Genomic DNA, 26,960 nt, shown 5'->3' on the forward strand with positions numbered 1-26,960 from the left:
AGAATTGATTCCAGAGCGCTCTGAATTTATACAATACATTGGATCTAAGGTCTGAGAGGTTGAAGGGACCCCCCTAGACACAGAATTAACCCTAACAGCTCTAGGAAGATATTAACAGATTAATCTACAAAATTACTTATATCACCTTGGAACTTTGCCCGTGGGTGTTCATGCTACACATCACCCTATTCTAGAGGTGCAAGTATAAATTATTCCTCCCGTTTCACCTTCTCAATGCGGGCAAAGCGGGCAATCAGCAGAATGGTGAAGTACAGAACCACCGAAGGTTGGTCAGTAGATAGCAGTGGTGAACGAGATTAATTACACGGAACAATTGATAGCAGCTCTGAAACTCAAAAACTAGCAGCTGTAAAACTTGGTTTTATTAGCACGATTTCCAATACTCTTGAGATTATGCTGCATACATGGCCGCTGTAGTTTCTCAAAGCTCTTCTTCATAGTGGGCCATGTTTGGTCATTGTTGACCTATTTAGCGTCTTCCAGCTTCTGTCTCCCGCCCCAAACTGTGGTTCTTTTGTTTTATTTTTTTTAGGGGCCCTTTTAACCTCTACGAGGTTATTTTGATCTTGTACTGTTAGGGATCTATGGTAACTTCCTATATCAAGTTTAATCGTGATTTACATGAATAGTATACCAATTTTACATTTATAGATAAGCATTGTATTTTGTTTTGGAACCAGAATTGGTTATGTGTCTGTATCTTGTCCTTGCAGTAAATTTAAACTGCATGCTTTTGCTGAAGAATGCAATAAAACATAACATTTGAAATAAATAAAAAGCATTAAAAAGGATTATAATTGCATGCAATGATGTTTTTGCATGACATTTCTTTTGTCATAGACTTACTTCAGTTGTCTGTTAAGTTCTTCAACATAATTCTTTTGATCCAGTATTGCAGAAATGTGTACATTCCTTCCAAAAGGGAAGACAAGTGTTAATAACTCTGCAATAACACTGCTGATATCCAGTTTAAGAGGAATAAAACACAACACTAAAATATGCTAGTTTGAAGAAAACCAACTCTTGCAAGCACAAAAATTGTGCCTAGATAAAACTATATTTAAAAAGAAAGTTAGGCAGCTCACCTATGAGTCAATATTTTTTCGTTCAGCCAGAGGAATCCTCCCCACTGAGTGATTATAGTTATGATTATAGTTATATTCTGACAGCGGGGAGACTTCCACGGCATCAGAATACACTGATCAGGGCTGCCTGCTTTAGCCAGCGGCACTGATTGAGCAGAGAAAACCTGATAGGGCGGTTGTATAGAAGTCAAATGGTAGATAAACTTCTGTACAACATCCCTACCCATACATGGATTGAAATTTGTCCGGTCCCCGCTGAACCATACAAACTTCGCTCCATGCATGGCTGGTTTTATTCTTGTGAATTAAAAATGTGGAGAAGCTACTCAAGAAAATAGGATTTTTGTACTCACTGTAAAATCCTTTTCTCTGTAATTTACCGACTGACACAGCTCCTCTCTGTAACTACATGGGTTGTATAGCCTGAAATTAGGAGAAACTAGGCAAAATTGTGACACAATACACAGAACTTAAATCCTGCCCCGGAGGGGCGGGCCCCGTGCTATCAACCCTCCTCCTGCTGCTAGCAGCTTCAGTACGTCAACAAGCAGTATAACATAGAAAAAAGGAGGGGTGGGTGCTGTGTCGGTCAGTGAATTACAGAGAAAAGGATTTTACGGGGAGTACAAAAATCCTATTTTCTCTTATATTCACCGACCGACACAGCTCCTCTCTGTAACTACATGGGATGTCCCAAAGCAGTGCCAAACAAGGGGTGGGAAAAAAACAGCATTAAAAACTTCATCCACCATGTCAAGTGGGAACTAGTGAAACTAAGCCCACAAAAAACAGCAATGTGTGGAAACTCCACCACAAAACCGGGCATCCTCAACAGGAGTGATCCCCCAGACTGCAGCATTGCGGAAGTAATGCAACAGTGCATTAACGAAACAATACTGTGTTTTTATCGAAAAACCAGGAAAAAATGCAATAGCAACTACACGGCCGCCTGCAAAACCTTGCGGACAAAACCAGCATCAGCCGATGCACTGACGTCTACCTTGTAAAGCTTGGTAAACGTATGGACAGAGGACCAGGTCGCCGCCTTACACACCTGAGCGACAGATGCTTGGTGTCGGAAGGCCCAAGACGTTCTGATTGCTCTTGTAGAGTGGGCTGTGACTGGAAAGGGAGGCACCTGCCCCTTCAAGGCGTAGGCTTGGACTACAATCTGTCTGATCCACCTCGAAATGGTGGCCGACAAGACCGCCATGCCCTTCTTAGGACCAGCCACCAAAACAAACAGTGAGTCCGACTTCCGAAAGGAAGTTGTGACAGACAAGTACACCTTCAGAGCCCTAACCACATCGAGCGCGTGAAGGGCCACCTCTTTGGGGTGCTTCGGCTTAGGACACAACAATGGTCATACAATGTCCTCATTGATATGAAAGACCGAGACCACCTTCAGTAGAAAAGACGGTTGTGGACGCAACACCACCTTATCCCTGTGGATGACCAGATAAGGTGACTTGCAGGACAAGGCTGCCAGTTCCAAAACCCTCCTGGCCGATGTGATGGCCACTGGAAAGATCACCTTCTGTGAAAGGGTCAACAGAGGAATCTCCCTGATATTCTCAAACGGCGGCTTCTGAAGCGCCGACAACACCAGGTTCAAATCCCACGGAGGCAACAGAGGACGCACCGGAGGGACTACATGGCGCACCCCCTGAACAAAGGTACTCACCAATGAGTGAGATGCTAGGGGTCGCTGAAAAAAGACAGCCAAGGCTGAAATTTTCCCCTTGATGGTGCTCAATGCCAACCTCTGGTCTACACCTTGCTGAAGAAACAGCAGGATCCTGGATATAGAGAAGGAGCGCGGATGCCACCCTTTCTCCTCACACATGGAGATATAGGCCTTCCAAGTACGATGGTATATCTTCCTGGAAGAAGATTTCCGCGCTCTCAGCATAGTAGGAATCACCGAGTCCGACAGACTCCGGTTCCTCAATACCTGGCTTTCAAAAGCCAGGCCGTTAAAGCCAGCGATGGTAAAGCAGGGTCTCTTGTCCTGGACACGAATCTCGGGACCTTCCGATTGAGCCGGGAGGCCAATAGATCCACCTTTGGTGTGCCCCATTTCAGGCACAGCAGCCTGAATATCTCCAGATGCAATGCCGATTCTCCTGGGTCCAGCATCTGTCGACTCAGATAGTCCGCCTGCCAATTTTCCACCCCCGGGATGTAAATGGCTGACAGGGCCGGAACGTGTCGCTCTGGCCACCGAAGTATGTGAGCGATCTCCCGAGCAGTGGCGGAGCTTCTTGTTCCCCCTTGGTGATTTATGTATGCCACAGCCGTGATAAGACACCCTTGAAGACTCATCGACCATGTGTGGAGGCACAGCCTGATCGCTCTCAATTCGAGCAGATTGATCGCCAACTTGGATTCCTCCATCGACCAGAGGCCCTGAGCCGACTGAATCCCCATCACTCCACCCCAGCCGGCCAGACTGGCGTCCGTAGTGACCACCGTCCATTTCAGAGGAAGGAACGATTTGCCGGCCTGAATCACCGGGGACCTCAACCACCAGATCAGGGAATCCCTGACTGGCTGGCTCACCTGGATCTGCCGATCCAGGGACAAGGGATATTTGTGCTATTTTGTCAAGATCTCCTTCTGCAGGACTCTGGTATGGAACTAGGCATAAGGTACTGCCTCGAAAGAGGCTACTATGAGCCCCAGCACACGCATGCAAAAGCGGAATGATGACTACTTGCGGTTCATCAGTAGTTTTACCGCAGATCTGAGAGTCTGCAATTTGTCTGAGGGGAGAAAGACCCTCGCTTCCCTGGAATCCAGCAGTAAACCCAGTTACTCCAGACGCTGTGTCGGCACAACCCCCGACTTCTTTAGGTTCAACAGCCACCCAAATTCTTGCAGGGTCTGCATGGTGATCGCCACATCCTCCTCTAATTCTGAGGTGGAAGAAACTCTCAGGAGGAGATCGTCTAAGTAACCCCCGATCGCGTTCCCGCGTTGTCGCAGCAACGCCAATACTGGAGCCAGTACTTTCGTAAAGACTCAGGGGGCTGCTGCCAGGCCAAGGGAAGAGCCACAAACTGGTAATGGGCTTCCCTGACTGCCAAACGCAGAAACTTTTTATGCCGAAGGCATATGGGTAAGTGCAGGTAGGCATCCTGAATGTCCAAGGACGCCAGGAAGTCCCCTTGATGGAGTGCAGCGACTACTGAGGGAACTGATTTCATTCTGAACCTCTGCACTTTTACAAAGTGATTGAGGACTTTCAAGTCCAAGATTGGACATACCCCTTCCTTCTTGGGAACCACAAACAGATTTGAGTAGAACCCCTAGAAGCGTTCCGAGTCCGGAACTGGTACAATCACCCCCTGATTCAGCAAGTCCCTTACTGCCCCTAGCAGGGCCTCCCGGCGAACCGGGGACGAGGGTATGCTGGAGGGGAAGAATCTGTTTGGCGGCCAAGAGAGAATCTCTATCTTGTAACCTGTGGAAATCAGATCGCAGACCCATTGGTCTGATAACCGGGAGGTCCAACGGCTGCAAATTCCCGAAGACGACCCTTCATGCGGTAGCACTTTTGTTCGCAAGCTTGTTAGGCTTGCGGTTCCAGGGACGCTTCTGATCGTCCGTGGGCGTCCTGTCGGGCTGGGGGCGTTTTACCGAAGAACCGGGCGGACGAAAAAACTGCTTGTGAGCAGAAAAGGAGGGCCCTTGCCTGCGGCGTGGCTCCTTAGCCTTCCTGGCCTGTGGAAGTAGTGTACTCTTACCACCCGTGGCATTTTTAATAATGTCATCCAACGAGGCTCCAAAGAGCCGTTCGCCAAGGAAAGAAAGATCCGTCAGGGCTTTCTTGGATGCCTGGTCAGCGGACCAGCATTTCAGCCAAATAAGGCGCCTCAGCACCACGGCTGACACTGAGGCCCTGGATAGCAGAGGGAGAGTAGAGTATCCAGGGCCGCGTCACAAACGTACTTAAGGCCATGCACTAGTTGGTCTGCTAGCTCCATGCAGACAGGGGAGGCATTCTGCTCTCCCAATTCTTGGTGCAAACGTTTTGCCCACTCAGTCAGTGTCTGCAACACCAGTGCGGATGCCAGTACAGGTCGCAAGGCTGTCCCCACAACCGTAAACAAGGAACAAGCCACTGCTTCGGCCTTCCTGTCCGTGGGATCCTTGAATGCAGGAGTCTCCTCAACCGGGATCGTGGTTACTTTATTTAACCTAGATACTGGGGGGTCCACGACCGGAGGAGCCGACCACTTTTGAGAAGGCTTTCCTCGAAGAGGTAATGCACTGCCAAGTTTTTGGGGACCGAAAAAGTCAGTTGCGGGCGACCCCATTCCCTGTAGATGAATTTGTCAAAATAAGTCAAATACGGGAACACCTTAGGTGAACGTGCTGGCTTGTGGGCCCCAAAAGGGACCGGTACATCAGCAGAGGAATCCGCTGGCTCCTGAATCTTCAGGGTATCACACACAGCTGTGATAAGTGCTCCATTGTTGCGCCTGGACCTGGACGGGGAATCATTCTCACTGTCCGAATGGTCCTGGTCAGCCACGTCTGACAGGTCCGAGCAGGGGTCTCCAGCCGTAGCAGGGCCGAGTCTGCATCAGAGCTCTCCCCAGAGGAGGGGGGGGGGGGGCAGGGGCCTCTTACGTGCAATTTTCCTGCCACCTCTATCTTAGCAACATAGGAGTCCAGGAACGCCGTCAGGGTGTCCATGCGCACCGCACTAACCGCAGGTGACCTGATTACTATAGCCTGGATTTTTGGGGAAGAAACACCAGTTTCTGAAGCCATGCTGACCCTATCCTGTCTGCCACCTGCAAGGGGACTTAGGACAGTGAAGGTCCCACCCTCCTGCTGCCGCTGCGTGGGGGGGAAGGGGGGCTTAGCGCTAGACCCACCACCCTGGGGCGTTCTTTGAATGCCAAGAATAGTGCCTGTAGTCCCTCGGAGGTTCCCAGATGCAGAGAGAAGAAAAAACTGTCAGCAGCAGCAACTATAACAGCGGTGCAACGATCTGCAGAACAACTTCAGCGTGCAGCACAGAGCCATCCAGTGTCCCTCACACACAGGGGATACAGGAAGTAACAAGAGAAAGCACCTTGCATGCTGTCACAAGAGGCCAGCGGTGAAGAAAGCATTCAGGCTTTCACAAAATGGCTGCCAATGTAATCAATAGGAATCCTAGGGAAAATGGCTGCTGAAGCTCCCCAGGGGAATCTATAGCTTTCCCAACTCCAAGATGGCCACCAGAACGGCGCCATGCGGTGAACAGAGCAAAAATAAAAACGAGCTGCCTGCTGACAGACAAACAACCTCCACAAAAACTGCTTTTTTGGGACCCTCAGACCTGGACCAGGACTGAACAGCAACCGCACAGAGCCCCCACAGGTGAGAAACAGTGACCCACACACATACACTGCCCGCAGCGCATGCAGACATCCCCCTCAGAGGGGGAAGGGAGGGGTGATAGGGACTTGTGAGAGAAGATAAGGAGGTGAGGTGGCCCCCTAATCGACCCCCCAGGGAATGCCCAGCTGCTCCCCCCACCGAAGCAGGGAGAGCCGTACTTACCAGTCCTGAAGAGCTGGGAGACATTCCATCAAAGACCTACGCCTGCGCAGTTACAGGGTGGCTGCTGGCCCAGTATACTGTGATCCAGACATCAGTAGCCCGGTCATATGTATACCCCGGAGCATTAAAGCTCACTGACCACCTCTGGAGCATGAGGTATGTCGTGGCCTGCCGAGCCATAGCTGCAGCCTGCACACGCTCGATGGCTGGACTGAAGGGACTTCAAGGATTTCATTAACCAGTCTGTCACCCAGCTGGCAGTTGATAGAAGATCTCAGGATCTCTCATCTTGCGCAAAAAGCAGTAAACCTGCAGTAAAAATATGGACAGAGAGGCCCGCAGGGTTTTCTAGGTCATTCTCCTTGCTAGGCAAAATAAAAAATGAAGCTGCTAGCAGAAGGAGGAGGGTTGATAGCACGGGGAACCGCCCCCCCCCCCCCTGGGCGGGATTTAGGTTCTGTGTATTGTGTAACAATTTTGCCTAGTTTCTCCTAATGGCAGGCTATACAACCCATGTAGTTACAGAGAGGAGCTGAGTCAGTCGGTGAATATAAGAGAAATAGTCTTGCTTGTTGTTCTAGACAAGCTGCTGTCCTAGTTCTCAAGATACGCAACCAATTTTCTACCAAGTGGCAGATTTTGTCTACATGGGAGCCTCTGATATTGAAGTGAAACACAGAAGCTGATTTCAAATTCCTAATTTGGATCAAACTGGACACAAGCAATCCTCCCACCATGACACACATGCTCCATTTGTAAAATTTAGTGGTGTCCTTCTTTAAAAAAGAAGATCAAGAGAGAAAAACAGCTATACTAAAATAATTGGCCAGTGAAAGTGGCTTTAAAGATCCAGTATTTCCCTGCTGCAACCCACTTCTCTGTTAACCCTGTCCAGATTCCCGTTCTGCCATTTTGCACAAACTTCTGATAATTTTATGGAGAGGACTAAGAAGATGTAACCATGCCAATGGTGCAGCAGAAAACATAGCACAGTGAGGAAGGTTTGTGGTCCAGGATGATAGGACAGTCAAAATTAGAAGCAGCGCCCGCACCTACCCCCCCCCCCCCCCCCCAAGGTTGTGGAATGTTGGCAGCCCACATAACGGAAGTAGTGTGGCCGCTTTATGGGGGCATTAGAATAATTTGCCTCGCGGGGACTTTTTCCGTGCTGCCCCCGTGCAAAATGCTACCTTGGCATGGGCCTTGTTGGCCTAGGCCAGGATACACCGTTGATATCAGTGCTGCATATAAGTGCTGCCTATAAGTGCCACCTTATCAACGCCCATCAGTGCCGCCTCATCAGCGCACATCAGTGAAGGAGAAAACGTACTTATTTACAAAATGTTATAGCAGAAACTAAGAAAAACTTTTTTTTTTTTTTTTACAAAATTTTTGGTCTTTTTTTCATTTGTTTAGCAAAAAATAAAAAAACTCTGTGGTAATTAAATACCACCAAAAGAAAGCTCTTTGTTCAAAAAAAAAAAATGGTAAAAATTTTACAGAGTTGCATGACCGCGCAATTGTCATTCAAATAGCGACAGCGCTGAAAATTGGCCTGGGCACGAAGGGGGTGAAAGTGCCCTGTAGTAAAGTGGGTAAAGTCCATACCACACCCAAAGGGCCTGGTATGGATTGGGGAGGATTCCCACGCAGTTTAAAAAAAATTTTTTTTAATGCCAACATTTTTTTGTTTACATTCAGCTGTCAGAGGGGAATCTCGCTGATAGCTCATGAGTCATCCATTGTTAAGGACACCAGCTGCCCACTGAGAAAAAAACAAAATGCTGGAGACCAGTGCTTAACAGCATTTAGGAACTTGTTGCATGGTAACATAACACAAGCTGACCACACTACCATTGATCGGCAGCCATGCTAGCATGGTCAATTTACTCTCAGTAGGAGGAGCACACAGACAGGATCAACCAGGTATTATACCACATGGGCAGGACTAAATAAAATAGAAACATTACAATGCATAGTATATTGCTTTAAAGAGGCAGTAACATCATTTTTTTTTAGGTTTACAAACACTTTACAAACAAAGTTTGCTTCAGAAAATCTTTTGTGTAAAAACTGCGTGTATGTAAACTTTTTTTATTTGCACATTTTGAGAATTTGTAATGCTCTCCAACTAACACACACACACACTTCTCCTATTTATTCTTTGCAACTTTCTGTGTTACTTTTCTGTCTCCATACTGTACACTGGACAATGAATTGACAGGGAGACTAGCTAGACAGAAATAAAAATCCATTTGCCAGATAAAACCACTTGAATACAGTATACGTCACGTTAACGGTGTACGTAGCTAAGAATAATTTAAAAGACATGATCCTACTCTTGACTTGAATATTAAACAAAACATGAAAAAATTATCCCTTAAAATTATCTATAAAATATCCTTACCTTCCTTCGCGATCATGATTATCTTCATCAGATTTTAAATATATGGAAAAATCAATGACCCCAACCTAACAAAGGAAAATAATACAATTAAAAATACTAATTAACTATCTGGTTGATGGATCAATAACATGTAAACATAAGAGTAAGCCCTTGTATACACGGTCGGAGATTCCGACAACCAAATCCATCGGAGTAATTCTGACGGATTAATTCCGGAAGAGGTCCAGAAGTGATGTTGCATACACACGGTCGGACCAAATTGTCGGAAAATCCGATTGTACGTAACGTGATGGCGTTATTTTGTTACGACGGGACTACGTTAAGGCTAGTAGCCAATAGCTTTGGTCTAGGAATTTGATCTGAGCATGCGTGGCACTTTGTCCATCGGAGTAGGCTACACATGAGCGGAGTATGTCCGATAGGAGCATTTTGTCGGAAAATTTTACTGGCAAGTTGGAAAACTTGGTCCGTCGGATATTCCGGCGGAAACAGTCCGATGCAGACCACACACAGTCGGAATATCCAAGAAAACGGTCCGATAGGACACATTCCGTCGGAATCTCCGACCGTGTGTACAAGGGCTAAGGCAGGCAAAACATGGTTCAAATTTTTTTCCTGCAACCCGTGGTGGAAAATGTTGACAGGGATATCAGAAATTGTCTTCTCCCGCCATTACACTTATTTTGACAACACTTTTATTGAATTTTTCCTTAGAATTCCTTCCCACCAGCATGAGCTATCAAAGCCATAACTGTATCTCTTCCTATGCTGGCCAAGTAGATCATGTGGTCAAAATAGGCATACAGTATGTAAGCTATTAAAAGTTAACAGTTTGCAGAAACCTGCAGATTAAACTGTACCTATAAAAAAAGTAATAACCATGTAACCACTGATGCTTGATGGTGTTTACCACTGAATTTATTCTTAGATCACTTTTTTCAGTTATTTTTACCAAAATGTGCAGAGTGACATATGATAGAGAGAACAATTCATTTTTCTTAAACAGTACACTACAAGAGAAAATTAGCTGCGTAACAGGTAAGGTAAACATTATATAAAAAAAAAGAGATTGGGCAAAAACTCAAAACACATCAATAAATAATCATTGCGAAAACATAACATGTGAGTGAATAAGTCACTATGAATTATTATCGTGTTGAAAAGGTCCCAACGCAGGATGAACTTTAAAATAAAAAATCCATAAAGACAACTTATAATTAGTGTGTTAAAAAGTCCCAAAACGGACACGATGAATTTGAAATGAAGGCAAATTCTGATGCAGCTCCTGTAAATCTGCAATGGTGACTGGTCAATGCTTAATATCCGAAATGGAGAAGTGAGCTAAAAAAAAAGCCAGATGACCTCTTACCGGACACGATGGACCCCAATTTATAGGGGTCAAACTCGCCTGATATCCACAGTATCAGCTGTGATGTTCCACCCGGTCCACTCCAAAAACGTCACAAGAGTCTCTCTAACCGACACGTTTGCCTGTAACAAGCATCGACTGTTCCCAGACGATGCTTGTTACAGGGAATCTTGTGACGTCACCACGCACCAGCTGGCAGTTTGATAGCTTGTAGCTGTGTGTTGCATTGTATTTCTTTGCTGTGCTTAAGAAAAATTTTGGAATAAATCACCATTGTTTACTGCACCATGAAGTTCCTCTTTTTTTTCTAAATCCCTTTGAAACTTATTGGAGGAGTATCGAGCAGAGTGACTAGAAGGCTGGAAAGTTATTAAACCATCTTGCTGTCCCAGATGAGAAAGAGCAGCTGTTCCTTTTTGGAGCGGACCGGGTGGAACATCACAGCTGATACTGTGGATATCAGGCGAGTTTGATATATTTTATTCATTATTACGAAATCAAAGACTATGCATTTGGCTGCAGAAAATACCTAAACACCAATATTTCTCAGAGCTTTAACAACACTGACATGCAAAAGTGCATGAAAAAGGGTTAAAGTGGGAAAAAAGGCAGTTGTTTATGATAAACAGTACTTTAGGAAATTAAATGTCATTCAGTTAGTGTTTACACTTAAAAAATGTAAATTAAAATGGCAAAAACGTTGGCACGGAAAGCTTCTCGTACCCTCACTATGAATAGAAGAACAGACTTGTACCACTCTGCACTTCAAACATAATGCAAAAACATTACAAGTATTATATGCAACATACTTGTGAATCCAGGTCTTCTCCTTTGACACAGAGATTGGCATCAATCACATTCAATCCAACCAACAATCCAACAATTATTGTCCCTTCTTCTTCCATCATTACTGCATAATTTTCATAAAACTCGCTAAATAGGAACATAAGAAGTGTGGGTTACCTTAATTCTAAAGTTTGACCATACTATAACAAATGTTTCTACAGACATGGAAATGAAATTAACACTGATATATTTCAAGTAGTATATTTGTGGCAAATCTGGAAATGTAAGCGACTCAGAAATTGTGCAGATAATTACAGGAAAGAGGGCCAGAGCTAGCCATACATGAAGAAATGTCACTAATTTTAACCACTTGCCGACCGCCGCACGACGATATACGTCAGCAGAATGGCACGGGCAGGCATATGGGCGTATATATAAGTCCCTGCCTGCCCGCGGGTGGGGGGCCCGATCGGGCCCCCCCCCGGTGCCTGCGGCGGTCGGCATTCCTTCGAGAGCGATCCGGGATGAGGGGGCGGCCATTCATTCATGGCCACCCCCTCGCGATCGCTCCCGACGAATAGGAATCCCCCGTGACATCACTTCCTCTCCTGTAATGTAAACACAGGAGAGGAAGTGATGTATTCTCTCCTCCGTGTCGGTATTTTTCGTTCCGACACGGAGGAGAGCGGATCGGTGAGTTGCACCAACACTCTACACACACAGTAGAACATGCCAGGCACACTCACACCCCCCCTTTACCCCCCCAATTACCCCTGCCCCCCAGTCACAGTGACACCAATGTCATTTTTTTTTTTTTTTTTTTTTTTTTTGCATTGGTGTCATTTGTGACTGTAATAACTGTTAGGGCAGTTAGAGTTAGCCCCCTTTAGTTCTAATGTACCCCCCTAACCCCCCCAATAAAGGTTTAACCCCGTGATCACCCCCCGTCGCCAGTGTCACTAAGGCTGGGTTCACATTGCAGCGGTTTATGAGAACGAATGTGATTCGCACCGCACTGCAGTGCAAATCACATCCGATCTCTGTGCGATTCGAGTTCAGCCATTCGCCGCACCCGCCGCAAATTCGCACGGGACCCTTTTTTTGGCCCGCAGCAGAATCGGATCGCATGGGTGTTCACACCATGCGATCCGAGTTTGCAGATCGCACTGCGATATGCGAACTGATCTGGGGGTGTCAGTAACATTTCACTGACACTCCCAGCAGTTCGCATAGGGCAGTGTGAACTGCCGCCGGGAGGCATGCGATGCGGGAACCCGCCGCGGATTCGCGGCGTTTCCGCATCGCTCCAGTGTGAACCCAGCCTAATAAGCGATCATTTTTCTGATCGCCGTATTAGTGTCACAGGTGACGCTAGTTAGGCAGGTAGGTATTTAGGTTCGCCGCAGCTTTTTATAGCGCCAGGGACCCCCATATACTACCGCATAAAGCCCCCTGATTGCCCCCTAGTTAACCCTTTCACCTGTGATCACCATATAACTGTTACAGGTGACGCTGGTTGGTTAGTTATTTTTTTATAGTTTCAGGGCACCCGCCATTTATTACCTAATAAAGGTTTAACCCCCTGATCACCCGGCGGGTGTCATTTGTGACTAATAACTGTTAGGGCAGTTAGGGTTAGCCCCCTTTAGTTCTAAGGTACCCCCCTAACCCCCCCAATAAAGGTTTAACCCCGTGATCACCCCCCGTCGCCAGTGTCACTAAGGCTGGGTTCACATTGCAGCGGTTTATGAGAACGGATGTGATTCGCACCGCACTGCAGTGCAAATCACATCCGATCTCTGTGCGATTCGAGTTCAGCCATTCGCCGCACCCGCCACACCCGCCGCAAATTCGCACGGGACCCTTTTTTTGGCCCGCAGCAGAATCGGATCGCATGGGTGTTCACACCATGCGATCCGAGTTTGCAGATCGCACTGCGATATGCGAACTGATCTGGGGGTGTCAGTAACATTTCACTGACACTCCCAGCAGTTCGCATAGGGCAGTGTGAACTGCCGCCGGGAGGCATGCGATGCGGGAACCCGCCGTGCATTCGTGGCGTTCCCGCATCGCTCCAGTGTGAACCCAGCCTAATAAGCGATCGTTTTTCTGATCGCTGTATTAGTGTCACAGGTGACGCTAGTTAGGCAGGTAGGTATTTAGGTTCGCCGCAGCTTTTTATAGCGCCAGGGACCCCCATATACTACCGCATAAAGCCCCCTGATTGCCCCCTAGTTAACCCTTTCACCAGTGATCACCATATAACTGTTACAGGTGACGCTGGTTGGTTAGTTATTTTTTTATAGTTTCAGGGCACCCGCCATTTATTACCTAGTCTCACTAGTGTACCCCTAAATTTAGGGGTGTCTACTTTCCAAAATGGGGTCATTTGGGGGGGGTTTGTGCCATCTTGGCATTTTATGGCCTTCAAAACTGTAACGCCCTTAGAAAGCCTGAAGGCGGTGCTTGGTTTTCGGGGCCCCGTACGCGGCTAGGCTCCCAAAAAGTCCCACATATGTGGTATCCCCGTACTCAGGAGAAGCAGCAGAATTTATTTTGGGGTGTCATTTCACATATGCCCATGGCATGCGTGAGCAATATATCATTTAGTGACAACTTTGTGAAAAAAAAAAAAAGTTTGTAATTTTCCCGCAACTTGTGGCAAAATATAAAATATTCCATGGACTCAACATGCCTCTCAGCAAATAGCTTGGGGTGTCTACTTTCTAAAATGGGGTCATTTGTGGGGGTTTTGTGCCATCTTGGCATTTTATGGCCTTCAAAACTGTAATAGGTAGTGAGAAGTGAACTCAAAAATTTACGCCCTTAGAAAGCCTGAAGGCGGTGCTTGGTTTTCGGGGCCCCGTACGCGGCTAGGCTCCCAAAAAGTCCCACATATGTGGTATCCCCGTACTCAGGAGAAGCAGCAGAATTTATTTTGGGGTGTCATTTCACATATGCCCATGGCATGCATGAGCAATATATCATTTAGTGACAACTTTGTGAAAAAAAAAAAAAAAAAAGTTTGTAATTTTCCCGCAACTTGTGGCAAAATATAAAATATTCCATGAACTCAACATGCCTCTCAGCAAATAGCTTGGGGTGTCTACTTTCTAAAATGGGGTCATTTGTGGGGGTTTTGTGCCATCTTGGCATTTTATGGCCTTAAAAAAACTGTAATAGGTAGTGAGAAGTGAACTCAAAAATTTACGCCCTTAGAAAGCCTGAAGGCGGTGCTTGGTTTTCGGGGCCCCGTACGCGGCTAGGCTCCCAAAAAGTCCCACATATGTGGTATCCCCGTACTCAGGAGAAGCAGCAGAATTTATTTTGGGGTGTCATTTCACATACGCCCATAGCATGTGTGAGCAATATATCATTTAGTGACAACTTTGTGTAAAAAAAAAAAAATATATTTTTTTTTGTCATTATTCAATCGCTTGAGGCAAAAAAATAAAATATTCAATGGGCTCAACATGCCTCTTATCAATTTCCTTAGGGGGTCTACTTTCCAAAATGGGGTCATTTGGGGGGGTTTTGTACTGCCCTGCCATTTTAGCACCTCAAGAAATGAGATAGGCAGTCGTAAACTAAAAGCTGCGTAAATTCCAGAAAACGTACCTTAGTTTGTAGATGTGACAACTTTTGCGCAAACCAATAAATATACAATTATTGACTTTTTTTTTACCAAAGACATGTGGCTGAATACATTTTGGCCTAAATGTATGACTAAAATTGAGTTTATTGGATTTTTCTAATAACAAAAAGTAGAAAATATCATTTTTTTTCAAAATTTGCGGTCTTTTTACGTTTATATCGCAAAAAATAAAAATCGCAGAGGCAATCAAATACCATCAAAAGAAAGCTCTATTTGTGGGAAGAAAAGGACGCAAATTTTGTTTGGGTACAACATTGCATGACCGCGCAATTACCAGTTAAAGCAGCGCAGTGCCAAAGTGTAAAAAGACCTCTGGTCATTTACCAGCAAAATGGTCCGGTCTGAAAGTGGTTAAAGTCATAATATAGACCTGCACGGGTTTTATAAAAATCCCAAAAAGAGATGAACCAACTTAGTTTTGGACCAAACTTTGGCTGTACGGGCGTTCGTTCCAAATGTTACACCCCAACTTTAGCCCATTCAGCAGGTGCCGTGCATCATATATTGAAGCAGTATTTTTACTGCTTCTATATAGGACAGCTTCCTGCTGTCACTGGTTCCTAAGGAAGCCGAGGATGCTTGCACCCAAGGAATCCCTAGAAATTACTGACATCACAAAGAATCCCCTCCCCTTTTAAGCAAAGGGGTAGAGATAGCAGTGACATCACTATCCAAATATGGCCATTGGCTTTGGACTTTGGCAATAAACATTGGATGGAACCGCACAATTTTTTTTTAGCTTTTCCTGGAGTGTCCCTAAAATCCGTGCAGGATCCATTGGGTCTGGTATGCATTTTGAAGGGAGACTACGCAATTTATTTTTTCATTCCTGCTGTAGGATGTGCTACATCAAAAATTTAATTTACAAAGAAAAAACAATGATACAGTTTAAACAGCACACAAATCCTACTTCCACCAAGATTTCTGCCTCTTTACAGAGACAGTGAAAAACAAGACATGGTAAGTAAGTAATAGGTAAAGATCAGCAGCTGGGAGTCTACAGGCAATACTGGTGACTAGCTATTTGCCTTCCTTTTGGGGGCAAAACTTCTATTGTTCAGTTTTTCTTTAAAGTGATTCTAAGGCTTTGTTTGTTTTTTTGTTCTTTAAGTAAACATATCATACTTACCTCCACTGTGCAGTTCGTTTTGCACAGAGTGGCCCCAATCCTCGACTTCTGGGTTTCCCCGGCGGCGCTGGAAACTCCTCCCCACATTGTATAAACCCCTAGGAGAAGCGACGTTGAAAAATGTGTTTCCTGTAATGTTATGACTGAGTCACACAGTGAGAGAGTGTGGGCGCAGCCCCACAACCCTATGTGTAGCCCAGTGGGCAAGGGGTTAATTCAGCCTGCAAAAGTGTACAATGTGAGTGTACAATGCTGGATGTATCCATAGTGCTACCAGAAAAAGGTGGTCAAAATGGTGTGCTGCACCAAGCTTTAGGTGATGAAGCATCACCCCAATGCAACATTGGTAAATGTGTGGTGTTAAAAAATGCTATATATAAAAGTGACGAATGTGCAGTTGAAGCTAATGAATCCCAGGTTTCTGTGCGGCCTTCTACAGCAGGTGATGGAACGCTGTGGAATGCCCATGAGGGAACCACAATGGACTGGGACAAACAATTGCTAGCCATGCTGGGTAAGGCTAGCTTAAGTAACAAGGGTGTGGACACAACTGCTATGCCAGACAGGGGGATTGCAGAGCCGCTGGTGGTTGAGGGCGTCTTGGTTCCTGCAAAGGTTGATGCCCTCCAGTCTGAAGAAACATTTCAGGGCACTGGCATCGCAGATGTGTTGTCCACAGCCCCACAGCCAAATAATGTTGAGTATCAAAGTAATAGTGTGACTTGTAATGACCTGCAGCGGCTCACCAACACTGGTGCAGAAGGAATAAGTGTGAGACATGTGTCTGACAGCGCTCCAGGGGAGCAACAGGCTGTGATGATGGGCATCTCCAAGGAGGATGAGGTCTCTTCAAATGTCTCACCCTCTCAACCTGCAGTTGATGAGCCCCTCCATGTCTTGGACAGGGTAAAAGACTCTAGAAAGTTCTGGTGTTTAGACATGGGATGTTTAGAGATGACAGAAACACTACTGGAAATGCTAGAGTTGGTAAAAATGAACTTATTGTATACTTGGGTATCTCCACCGCAGTTGGACCAGGCGGTGCAGCGTAGCACCAATGGGTGGAGCCAGGTGGTACAGGCGGTGCTGGGAAACCTTGACCAAGAGTGGAATTGGTGGGACCAATGGTTAACCATTTGGCACAGGATCTCCAGATTCTCTGTGAGCGTACTTCCAGTTATTGATTGGTATGGAAGGCACGCAGGAGAACTGTTTGAGATATCAGAGGTCTCTCCGCCTGATGCGGTGACTAGAAACATCTCTGCTGGTGTGGTCCGAGGTGCGGCTGAGTGGTGGTCAGTAGAGGGCGCAGATACTGCCTTACCCGCTAGGCCTCATGAGAAGGAAGGGCCCAGAATAAACTCAGCAGTAGCAGAGATGCTTTCTGTCACTGGCCCAGAGGTACAAGTTAAGGTGCCCAGAGACACTGTGGGAGAAAGTATTAATATTGGTTGCCGTAACAATGTAATATGTACACCTGGAAAAATTGGTTTATGCTTGGGTCAGGGTAGTTTGTTAGAACAGGTACCCATGGAGTGTTTGACAACGGGTTAGGTGGAGCTGTGCTATGGTCCCGTGGGATGTAGTTCCTCCTCAGGTCGTCTTCTAACAAACACTGAGATGGAAAGCACTGATGATATTGAAAGCTGTGATCTGTTAAGAGTTTGTTCTGCAAACAATGATTTGGTTGCAGTGGGTAACAAGAGAAACTGTTTTGAACCTGAAATACCGATGGTGAAGGGTAAAATGGGTATTTGTACATTGAAAGGAGGGCTCAAGGAAGGCAGAGTTCCCTCAAGAAAAGTGAATAAGCCCAGGGACCCCAAAAGAAGAGGAAGGCTGAGTATAGAACAATATAGGAACCTGTTAAGATCCAGGGGGGAATGTTCCTGGAAGTGCACCCGGAAAAAGGGTTGGGCCTATGTGGCTGACAGCCAGCACAGAGGTGTCCCAACCATGATGATGGGTGCTGGTGTTCCTCCCTCCGGATCAAAACAAAATGGGGGGGGGGGGGGGATATGTGGCAGAGCGAGGCTTTGTCCCTATGAAATTGGAGGTAAAAGAGACACAGTTTGCATATCTGCGGACTGCAAGACTACAGAGTGTAGAATTTAAATGGAGAAAACTGCTCTGTCAGTTTTCTCCAGGTTTTGCTAGTTTTGGATGGGATTCTGTAGTTTGGAGATCCCGGAGAGTCATGGGTGGGACGGTATCTCAAACCCTGTGTCTTGGTCTTGACGATAGCGAGCAGGTTGTGTGCCCAGCTGCACACAGCCCATATAACGAGGGGCTGTTGGGAGTAGAGTGTGGAGGATGGTGGAGTGTAAGCAGCTTGCTGCTATCTGAAGACAGACCTGTGTTTGGAGAGTGGTCTGCCCTGTGGGAGACTGTAGCCCGTGTAAGGGGGATTCTTTGCTCAGGGACTGGGAAAGGCTGGACTGCCTTGAGAGTCGGGAAGATGATGGAAGCCAGTCAGTCCAGGGGGCTGGAAAGAATTGATAAGTCTGTTGGGAGCAAGCAGAGGAACTGCTGACAAGAGAGAGCCAGGTGGCTTGGTATGTTTTCATTTATGTGTGCTGAATGAAGTTAAACCCCTGCGTGGGATTCCTGGATGGACTGTTGTTTTGTTTTCCCTTTAATAAATGTGGGCTTCCAGGCCCTTAACTATAAATGCCTGTCTGATGTGGACTCGCTGCACAGAAAATGCATCTAACCACTTGAGCTAAACACCCCAATGTCACAATATATATATATCTGCACACACCAGTGTTCACACCAAGCATTTGACACTTTTAACATGTTTTAGCAGCTCTGATGTTCGTTATTTATTTTTACATTGGGAGTATAATATAGGGATACACAGAGTGTCACACAGGGGCATGTAATTATTGCACCCTAGAACAGCACCACGACCTTGAAGGCCCTATTGCCAGGAAATACATATACAACTATACAGGGTGAGCATTAATAATACATAAAGCAATAAATAAATATGCAATTTGCACTGTACATATTTGTCAATGCTTTTATGGTGAGGTGTATTTTTATTTTCAAGTGAATGTAAAAAAAATAATAATCAATTTATAACTGAGTAACAAACCTCAAGAGATCCCTACGCATGATCAAGCAACGCAAATAGTCTGCCAATTTCTTCTGCATCATTGATAACCTCAGCCAGGCTCTAGCTCGACCAAGAGGTGTTCTGCAGTTGAAATAAAAGACGATTAGATTAAAGTATCCACATGAACACCAAGGCAGCAATTATGGCTTTCACATAGCAGTGCAGGAATAGGTTGCTTGGCAACATGAAATGGCACACCTGAGGCCCGGTAAGTCTCGCACGCTGGCTGCAATCTCCTCGGCTTCTGGACACAGCTTCTCCACCAGTTCCAGGGGACCCCATATTGTTCTGTTAAAGCTCAAAAATGATTTTCTCACTGTAGGATTAAAAAAAAAAAAATTAAAAATAAAAGCAAAGTGCCTGTAATGTATAGCAATGTAAAATTCAAGTGTTGTTTAAGCTCTGCCTTTGGATTTCCTCACTTAAAGTGATCCAGTAACAATTCTTAGTTATAACTGTGCCAGTGTACTTATGGAAAAATTTATATTTGGCCCCTCACAAAGATTTGTATAAAGGACAACTATGGAGCAGAAACGTGACCTGAGGTCTAACAGATGCTGCCTTCTAAGCTGCCCGGGAAATGCTAACATGCTTTCTCCCAGCTACAGAGTGTGAACAGCATTATATATACAACTCTATTTTGTTGGTACTACTCTACACAAAAACTTACAGAAGTAATGTAGCCTTACTCATTTCCTGAGAAAAATGTACTAGAGGTCATCACCTCCTGTCCCTTTAGTTAATGGATAACATTTTCAGACAATACCTCAGCAAGGTTGAGGGGCTCAGTGGTGAGAGTGGAAGTATTGGTACCATTCAAGTGGTTAAATGAGCAGCCAGGTCTTCTTTTTACAGCACGTGAAAGCTAAAGCAGAAGCAAGCATTGCAGTGTGGCATGTACAGGGGTGCTGCCCGTAACCAAAATCTCTGAAGCCTTTTCTAGGCTGTAATAAAGCTTTTTGCAAGTCGTGGAGAAAATCTGACACCGACAGGGTTGAGGGTCGGTGTAGTCACACCTCTTTTACTATGTCAATCACCTTAATAAGAGCCCTTTCACACCGAAAGAGTACTGCAGGCGCTATAGCGTTAGAAATAGCGCCTGCAATCCGCCCTCAAACTGCTGCACCATTCATTCCATTGTGAAAACCCAGAGGGCTTTCACACCAGAGCAGTGCGCTGGCAGGACTTCAGGAAAAGTCCTGCCAGCAGCTTCTTTGGAGCGGTGAAGGAGCGGTGTGTTCACATTAAAATCACTGAAATCAATGGGGCAGCGCGACTATACCGCCGGCAAAAACGCCGCTATTGCAGTGTATTGTGGGCAGTTTTAACCCTTTCTTGGCCACTAGGGGGGTAAAAGCACCCCGCTTGCGGCTGAAATGCGACACAAATCAAACGGTAAAATGCCACTAAAAATAGCGACGTTTTACTGCCGACGCTATAGGCTTGGCGGTGTGAACGGGGTCTAAGAGTTTGCCTTATTACTATTTGTTGTTACTATTCAGGAACTGCATTTTATTGTAACATCTAAGCTTTTGTATCAGGGCTTTTTCCTGAGCCGCAACCTTTAGAATTATGTTATTTAATTCCACTGTAGACTGCCAACAATTGCTCACTGCATTAATGACACATTACTACAGTATCTGCATGTGATCAGACAGTTCAAGTGGTTGTAACCCTAAAAAAAAAATAAAGAGACTCTATAGCATAGTGCTTGTGCCATGTAATTTGTCCCCTCCTATGTTGTAATATACCTGGTTGATCCTGCCTGTTCCTGTGTACCCCTGTCTGTGCTGACCAAGGTAATCATGCCTGCTGAGCCATGATACTGTGTACAGTTTATGTGCCTCTGTCATCCCACTCTCTGCTGTGAGTCTCTCTCCTCTCCCTCCCTCACCTTGCCTGTCAGCCTGAGAGCGGCTCTCCTCCCTGCCAATATTCAGCTTCAATATACAAAAAAAATACTTGTACCCCCCTCTGGATTGTGCCGTTATTAGCTATAGTGTGTGGTGTGTGTTTTTATTTTTTGTTTGTTTTTTAATGAAAAGGCTAAATACTTTTTACTGCAAGTTATGCAACTTCTCTATGCTGGCCAGCTGACTTACAGGGGGGTCTCAGCCCCTCCCATTGCTATGCATAGATCGAGAAAGAAGTTCGGAGGGGAGGGGGGTCACGTGACCACACAGCTGTGGTGTGAGAAAAGGTATTTAGCCTTTTCATTATAAAAAAACGCATACACTATAGTAAGTAACTGCATAATCCAGAGGGGATACAAGTAGAGTCACAGTGTGACTTTACCAACACTTTGAGTAGCAATTGTCAGACTTCACCTCAATAGTCATCCTCTGATAAAGCAGGGGCTCATGACTCAAACGGAAGGTGGCTTGCTTCAGAATTGTTTTGACGTGATTTGGTTTGCCTTTGAGTTGCTTATGAAGATGCTATGTTACTGAACTGGGTTGAGCTACTTTAGCATTCACACTAAATTGCTTCAAGGGAAAAAAAATCAATTTATATTCAGGCAAATACCTATATACATGTGCCTATAGTAAGACTTATTGGGGATATACATACGAGTTAACTGGGCAGGGCTAAAACATTTAAAAAAAAATGTATCTTTTATTAAACTTTATAATTTACTTAGAAAGTTTCACGCCAATCTAGGTACTTAATCATAGCTATGATTAAGCGCCTACGTTGGCGTGAAAAGTGAAGGGCTGGTGGTTATTTTCCCTCATCTGTACATTGCGGATTGGCTTTGTGAATTATGAATCAAGGGTGATTTTATGGAACTGCAAAAAGTTATTCTGCGTTAAACCAACGCATCTGCAACAAAGAAAAATCATTCTGATACTATAATGAAGAAAAGACGAGAATTGGAGATATAATCAATCTAAAGACACTTTCACTGTACTGACACACAACAGGAATATCTTTAATTTAAAAACAAGTAAAAGTATAACAGTACATACCATCACCAAAATATTATATGTAATGTTACTTATGTACACAGACCTTACAGACATATGGTTACTTATGCATACATGCTTCAGCAAACGTTCAATTTATATTGTTATAACAATAACTCTCACTCGCTCCAGTTACATAATGTACCTTTAAGGCCATGCTTGAGGCAATGTTCCATTACAACAAAGAACTGCTGAAGAGGAGGGTAATCTGAATCCAAAGTACGGCCATAGCCCAGAGCTGATTCAATGAGTCCTTTTATACTTAGCTTAGCCATGTTCAGCAGATTTGCACGCTCAACTACAGCTGGGTCTTTTGCTGTTGGCAGACATGTGAGAAAAATAACATTATATACTATATAGCCAATAAAATTGACCTGCAAATTATATATCTTTATAAAATGTAAAATATTTGGCTGTAGCAGGAGGTAGTTTGTTCACAATGGGATGGAGAGCAGTACAATAAGTGTCTGCAGGAAACAGTGAAGCATAGTGGACGTTCCTTGCAAGGTTGGGGCTGGATTTCTGCAAATGGACTAAAAAAATTTGGTCAGGATCAATAGTGTACTCAATGCGAAGAGATACAGGCAAATACTTATCCATTGTGCCAAATCATCAGGAAGGAGTGTGATTGGCCCCACATTTATTCTGCAGCATAACATCTATAGCAGGTCAATGGCCCCAAACATACAACATACAATGTCATTGAGAACTATCTTCAGAAGGACAAAGAGTCCTGGAAGTGATGGTTTGGCCCCCACAGAGCCCTGATTTCACCAGTCTGTCTGGGATTACATGAAGAGACAGAAGGATTTGAGTCAGCCTACATCCACAGAAGATCTGTGGTTAGTTCTTGAACAACCTACCTGCCAAGTTACTTCAAAAACTGTGTGTGAGTGTACCTAGAAGAATTGATGCTGTTTTGAATGCAAAGGGTGGTCACACCAAATATGGATTTAATTTGGATTTCTCTTCTGTTCATTTACTTTCTATTTTGTTAATTGATAAAACTAAATTATTAACACTTCTATCTCTGAACTTTCTTATTTTATAGCATTTCTTCACACCTGCCTAAAACGTTTATTATACACTACTGTGCAAAAGTTTTAGGCAGGTATAAAAAAATTCCTATAGGGCATAATTAAAATTGACAGGGTTGTCTCTATCATCTGGCTTGCTTTACTCTTCTACCATGAACAGGGAATATGACAGCTACAATATTTGTTTTGCTATTCTAGGGTAGAGTCTCCCATTCTTTGTTGCAATGGGTACCACCTATACATTAAAAATAATGTATAGATTCTTTAAACGAGTGTGAGTAATTACTCTGTTGTTTCTAGTGAGGACCACACTGTGTTGTCTTCAGTTAGGAGAATGCATCAAATTAGGTCATTGCCCTTCCGAGAATGGCCAGTGGAGCCAATGCAGACCATGGTAAGTGGTTCCAACCTTTGGACTTGCTGCCCCTTACTTATTAGTATACATCACCTGTAGTCATATGCCATTTATTTTACATATCTAGTGCTTGGAAAACACTATCAGGCCTTAGGCTGGATTTTCAGATTTGTACTACAGTCCATTTAACATGGTTTCCTATGAAACACACTCTGTAGTGCAAATCTGCAAAATGCAAAAAGCACAAAAAAATGCATAGGTGTGAATCCAGCCTTATGTCGTTTACACACGGTCAGACTTTCTGGCAGAAAAAGTCAGACGGTATCATTTCATCGGATATTACAATCGCTTGTGGACTTCAGCTGACTTTTTTTTCTGAAAATTCTGACAGACCTAGAAACAGAACATGTTTTAAATCTTTCCAATGGAATCAATTTCTATCAGGAAAACCTTTTAGTCTTTCCGACTGACCAAAAACAACATAAGGGCAGCTATTGGCTACTGGCTATTAAACTTCCTTTTTCTAATGCCGTCATACGTTTTGTACGTCACCACGTTCTAAACGATCAGACTTTGGTGTGATTGTGTGTAGGCAAGTCAGTTTCAGCGGAACCGTCAGAAAAACCGCCAGAGTTTATTCTGACGGAAAAAACTATTATGTGTACACGGCATAAGGCCTGATTCACACCTATGCAGGTTGCAGTGTGTATAATGCAGATGCTAACAATAACAATTCTTAAAAATGTTCCCTCCCCTCCTCCTAAACTATCCTGCATAACATATATATATATATATATATATATATATATATATGTATGTATGTATGTATATGATTTTTTTGTACCCATTTTTAATCCACTCAAATGTGGTCAAGTGAACCTGCAGCCCTGGCTTCCCTGTGTCGAGCGGCTGCTGCAGGGGAGAGGAGGGAACGCCGACAATGGCTGGACCATGGGAGACTATGGCTTTCAGAATTCACAGTTGTCATAGGGGTGCAATGGATTAAAAACCTCACGGATCGGATCGTTCCTTGGATCAGAGTCACAGATCGGATCAAAAAAAAAAAAAAGAAGACAAATCTTGTTACACCCACCGGAGTTTTAGATTTCACAGTTATTTTCAACACAAAACGGAGCTTATATGCTTAAATACAGTATTTGTAAATCCTGACGGACTGTTTAGATGTTACATTTTAAAACAGCAGAAAACCTGCTGACCTTACATGGTTGCTAATGTGACAGAACACCTCTGATTTTGACATTGAACTATTAGCAACCATGTAAGGTCAGCAGATTTGCTGCTGCTTTTAAAATTTAACATCTAAACAGTCCGTCGGATTTACAAATACTGTATTTAAGCATATAAGCTCTGTTTTATGTTGAAAATAACTGTGAAATCTAAAACTCCGCTGGGTGTAATAAGAAGTCCGCTTGCCCCCTTCTCACTATCATTAATGTGCAGAAGTGTGGGGTGTAGCAAGATGGCAGCGACGAAACATCACTTCCTGATGAGACAGCGGCCGCAGGGTATACCAAGATGGCCGCCACGCCAAAGCTAGGCCGAAGCCCCGGCCTTTCCTAAGCCACGCGATCAGCAGATCGCATGGTGTGCCGATCCGAACAGGGTGACCTGTTCGGATCACGGATCGGTGGCGATCCATTGCACCCCCAGTTGTCGTTGAGTGCTCCCAGTGACCCCATTGGAGAAATTTTACTTCACTTTCCATCCCTGTGATACCCATAGAAGACATTCAGTAACACTTGCCAGGAGGGTATGGACAGCAATAATAACATTGTCAGAAGTTTTAACCTTTCTTCATTCTACTAAAAATTAGTTTTTTATTCTGTGTCCCAGTTCAGGAGATTTTCTGTCACTTTGAGTTTTTTTGTGTTGTGAGGTTTAATCTCCCTGCCAGAGAAATTAAAAACCTGACAACGGCTTTAATTCTTCCCTAATCTATTCAAAAGAAAATTGGTTCTGTCTGGAGTCGGGCTTGAGCTTGTGCTGAGGTTTCTCATGACTAGTTAGTAATAAAGCAATACTTCTCTGAGCTGCGGTAAAAATGAATTCTAGCAGAGGATGGAGTTAGTAGAAACAGGTTCCCATGCTGATGACAGTGTTCTGTTTGTGTATAATGCACAGTCGGATAGAACGTTGTACCTGGCTGAGACACCACAGCTGCAGTGAGATGGGAGACCCAGTTAACGGGGTTCCTTGGTGCTCCAAACTGAGCCATAATCACTAGGAGATTCCACTCTTATGTCAGTGATCTGTAGAGGAGAGATAGGCAAGATATTAAAGCTAACCACATGCAATTAATAATAAATGTGCTGACAATCACGTCATTAGCAAGATATCGATTTGAAATCATACGCACTCATCATGTGATATATAAATTATGTTTAAGTACATACCTAAAAGATAAAGGTTGCCAACAGCCTGTCATTGCCCTGAGGGGCACTGCTATCTACACACTGCTGTCAATCCCAGCAGAGAATAGCAGCAGATTCTTGCTGCTGGGATTGGCACTGTGGCAAAATGCCTGTGTGAATAGTACCTGTAACAGTGAAAATAATCGAACAAAAAGAAGGGTCCCTGCATTCTATTTCTATTGTGCTCCATAGTGTGGCTGTCAGTCATCCCGACACAGAAGGTATCTAGACCAGCCATTCATAACCAGGGATCCTTCAGAGGTTGTGGGGGGTTCCTTGAGTTGTGGCTGATTGACCTCCCATCTGATGGTCCTTACATAGTTCTGTCATCAACGCCACTTGGCAGAGCCAGCTGCATGACACCTATGATCTTTTTAGCTGTCTGTAAGGAAGGCATTCGGACCACCAATATAAAAGTGAGCATTCTTCCCACTGACCCCCAATGTAAGGGGGGCATTCTTCCCACTGACCCCCAATGTAAGGGGGGCCTTCTTCCCACTGACCCCCAATGTAAGGGGGGCCTTCTTCCCACTGACCCCCAATGTAAGGGGGGCATTCTTCCCACTGACCCCCAATGTAAGGGGGGCCTTCTTCCCACTGACCCCCAATGTAAGGGGGACATTCTTCCCACTGACCCCCAATGTAAGGGGGACATTCTTCCCACTGACCCCCAATGTAAGGGGGGCATTCTTCCCACTGACCCCCAATGTAAGGGGGGCATTCTTCCCACTGACCCTCAATGTAAGGGGGGCCTTCTTCCCACTGACCACCAATGTAAGGGGGCATTCTTCCCACTGACCCCCAATGTAAGGGGGACATTCTTCCCACTGACCCCCAATGTAAGGGGGGCATTCTTCCCACTGACCCCCAATGTAAGGGGGGCATTCTTCCCACTGACCCCCAATGTAAGGGGGGCCTTCTTCCCACTGACCCCCAATGTAAGGGGGGCATTCTTCCCACTGACCCCCAATGTAAGGGGGGCCTTCTTCCCACTGACCCCCAATGTAAGGGGGACATTCTTCCCACTGACCCCCA

At 44.9% G+C, this 26,960-nt stretch overlaps 1 protein-coding gene across 1 annotated transcript in view; it reads right to left on the reverse strand.

Moving 5' to 3' along the window:
* RUFY2 (RUN and FYVE domain containing 2) overlaps positions 1–26,960 on the reverse strand; it is a 58,789-nt gene that overhangs the window by 26,463 nt on the left and 5,366 nt on the right. Inside the window, exons 2-8 of the mRNA XM_077454276.1 lie at positions 25,654–25,763; positions 22,247–22,417; positions 19,334–19,451; positions 19,115–19,216; positions 11,254–11,377; positions 9,076–9,140; positions 868–933 (exon numbers count right to left, since the gene is read on the reverse strand). Of these exons, the coding sequence (XP_077310402.1) occupies positions 868–933; positions 9,076–9,140; positions 11,254–11,377; positions 19,115–19,216; positions 19,334–19,451; positions 22,247–22,417; positions 25,654–25,729 (722 nt within the window). The 5' untranslated portion in view covers positions 25,730–25,763. The remainder of the gene's footprint in view (positions 1–867; positions 934–9,075; positions 9,141–11,253; positions 11,378–19,114; positions 19,217–19,333; positions 19,452–22,246; positions 22,418–25,653; positions 25,764–26,960) is intronic.

The sequence above is a fragment of the Lithobates pipiens genome, unplaced genomic scaffold (genome assembly GCF_037356315.1).
Source record: "Lithobates pipiens isolate NorthernLeopardFrog02 unplaced genomic scaffold, aLitPip1_a1.2 Scaffold_25, whole genome shotgun sequence".
NCBI classification, from domain to species: Eukaryota; Metazoa; Chordata; class Amphibia; order Anura; family Ranidae; genus Lithobates; species Lithobates pipiens.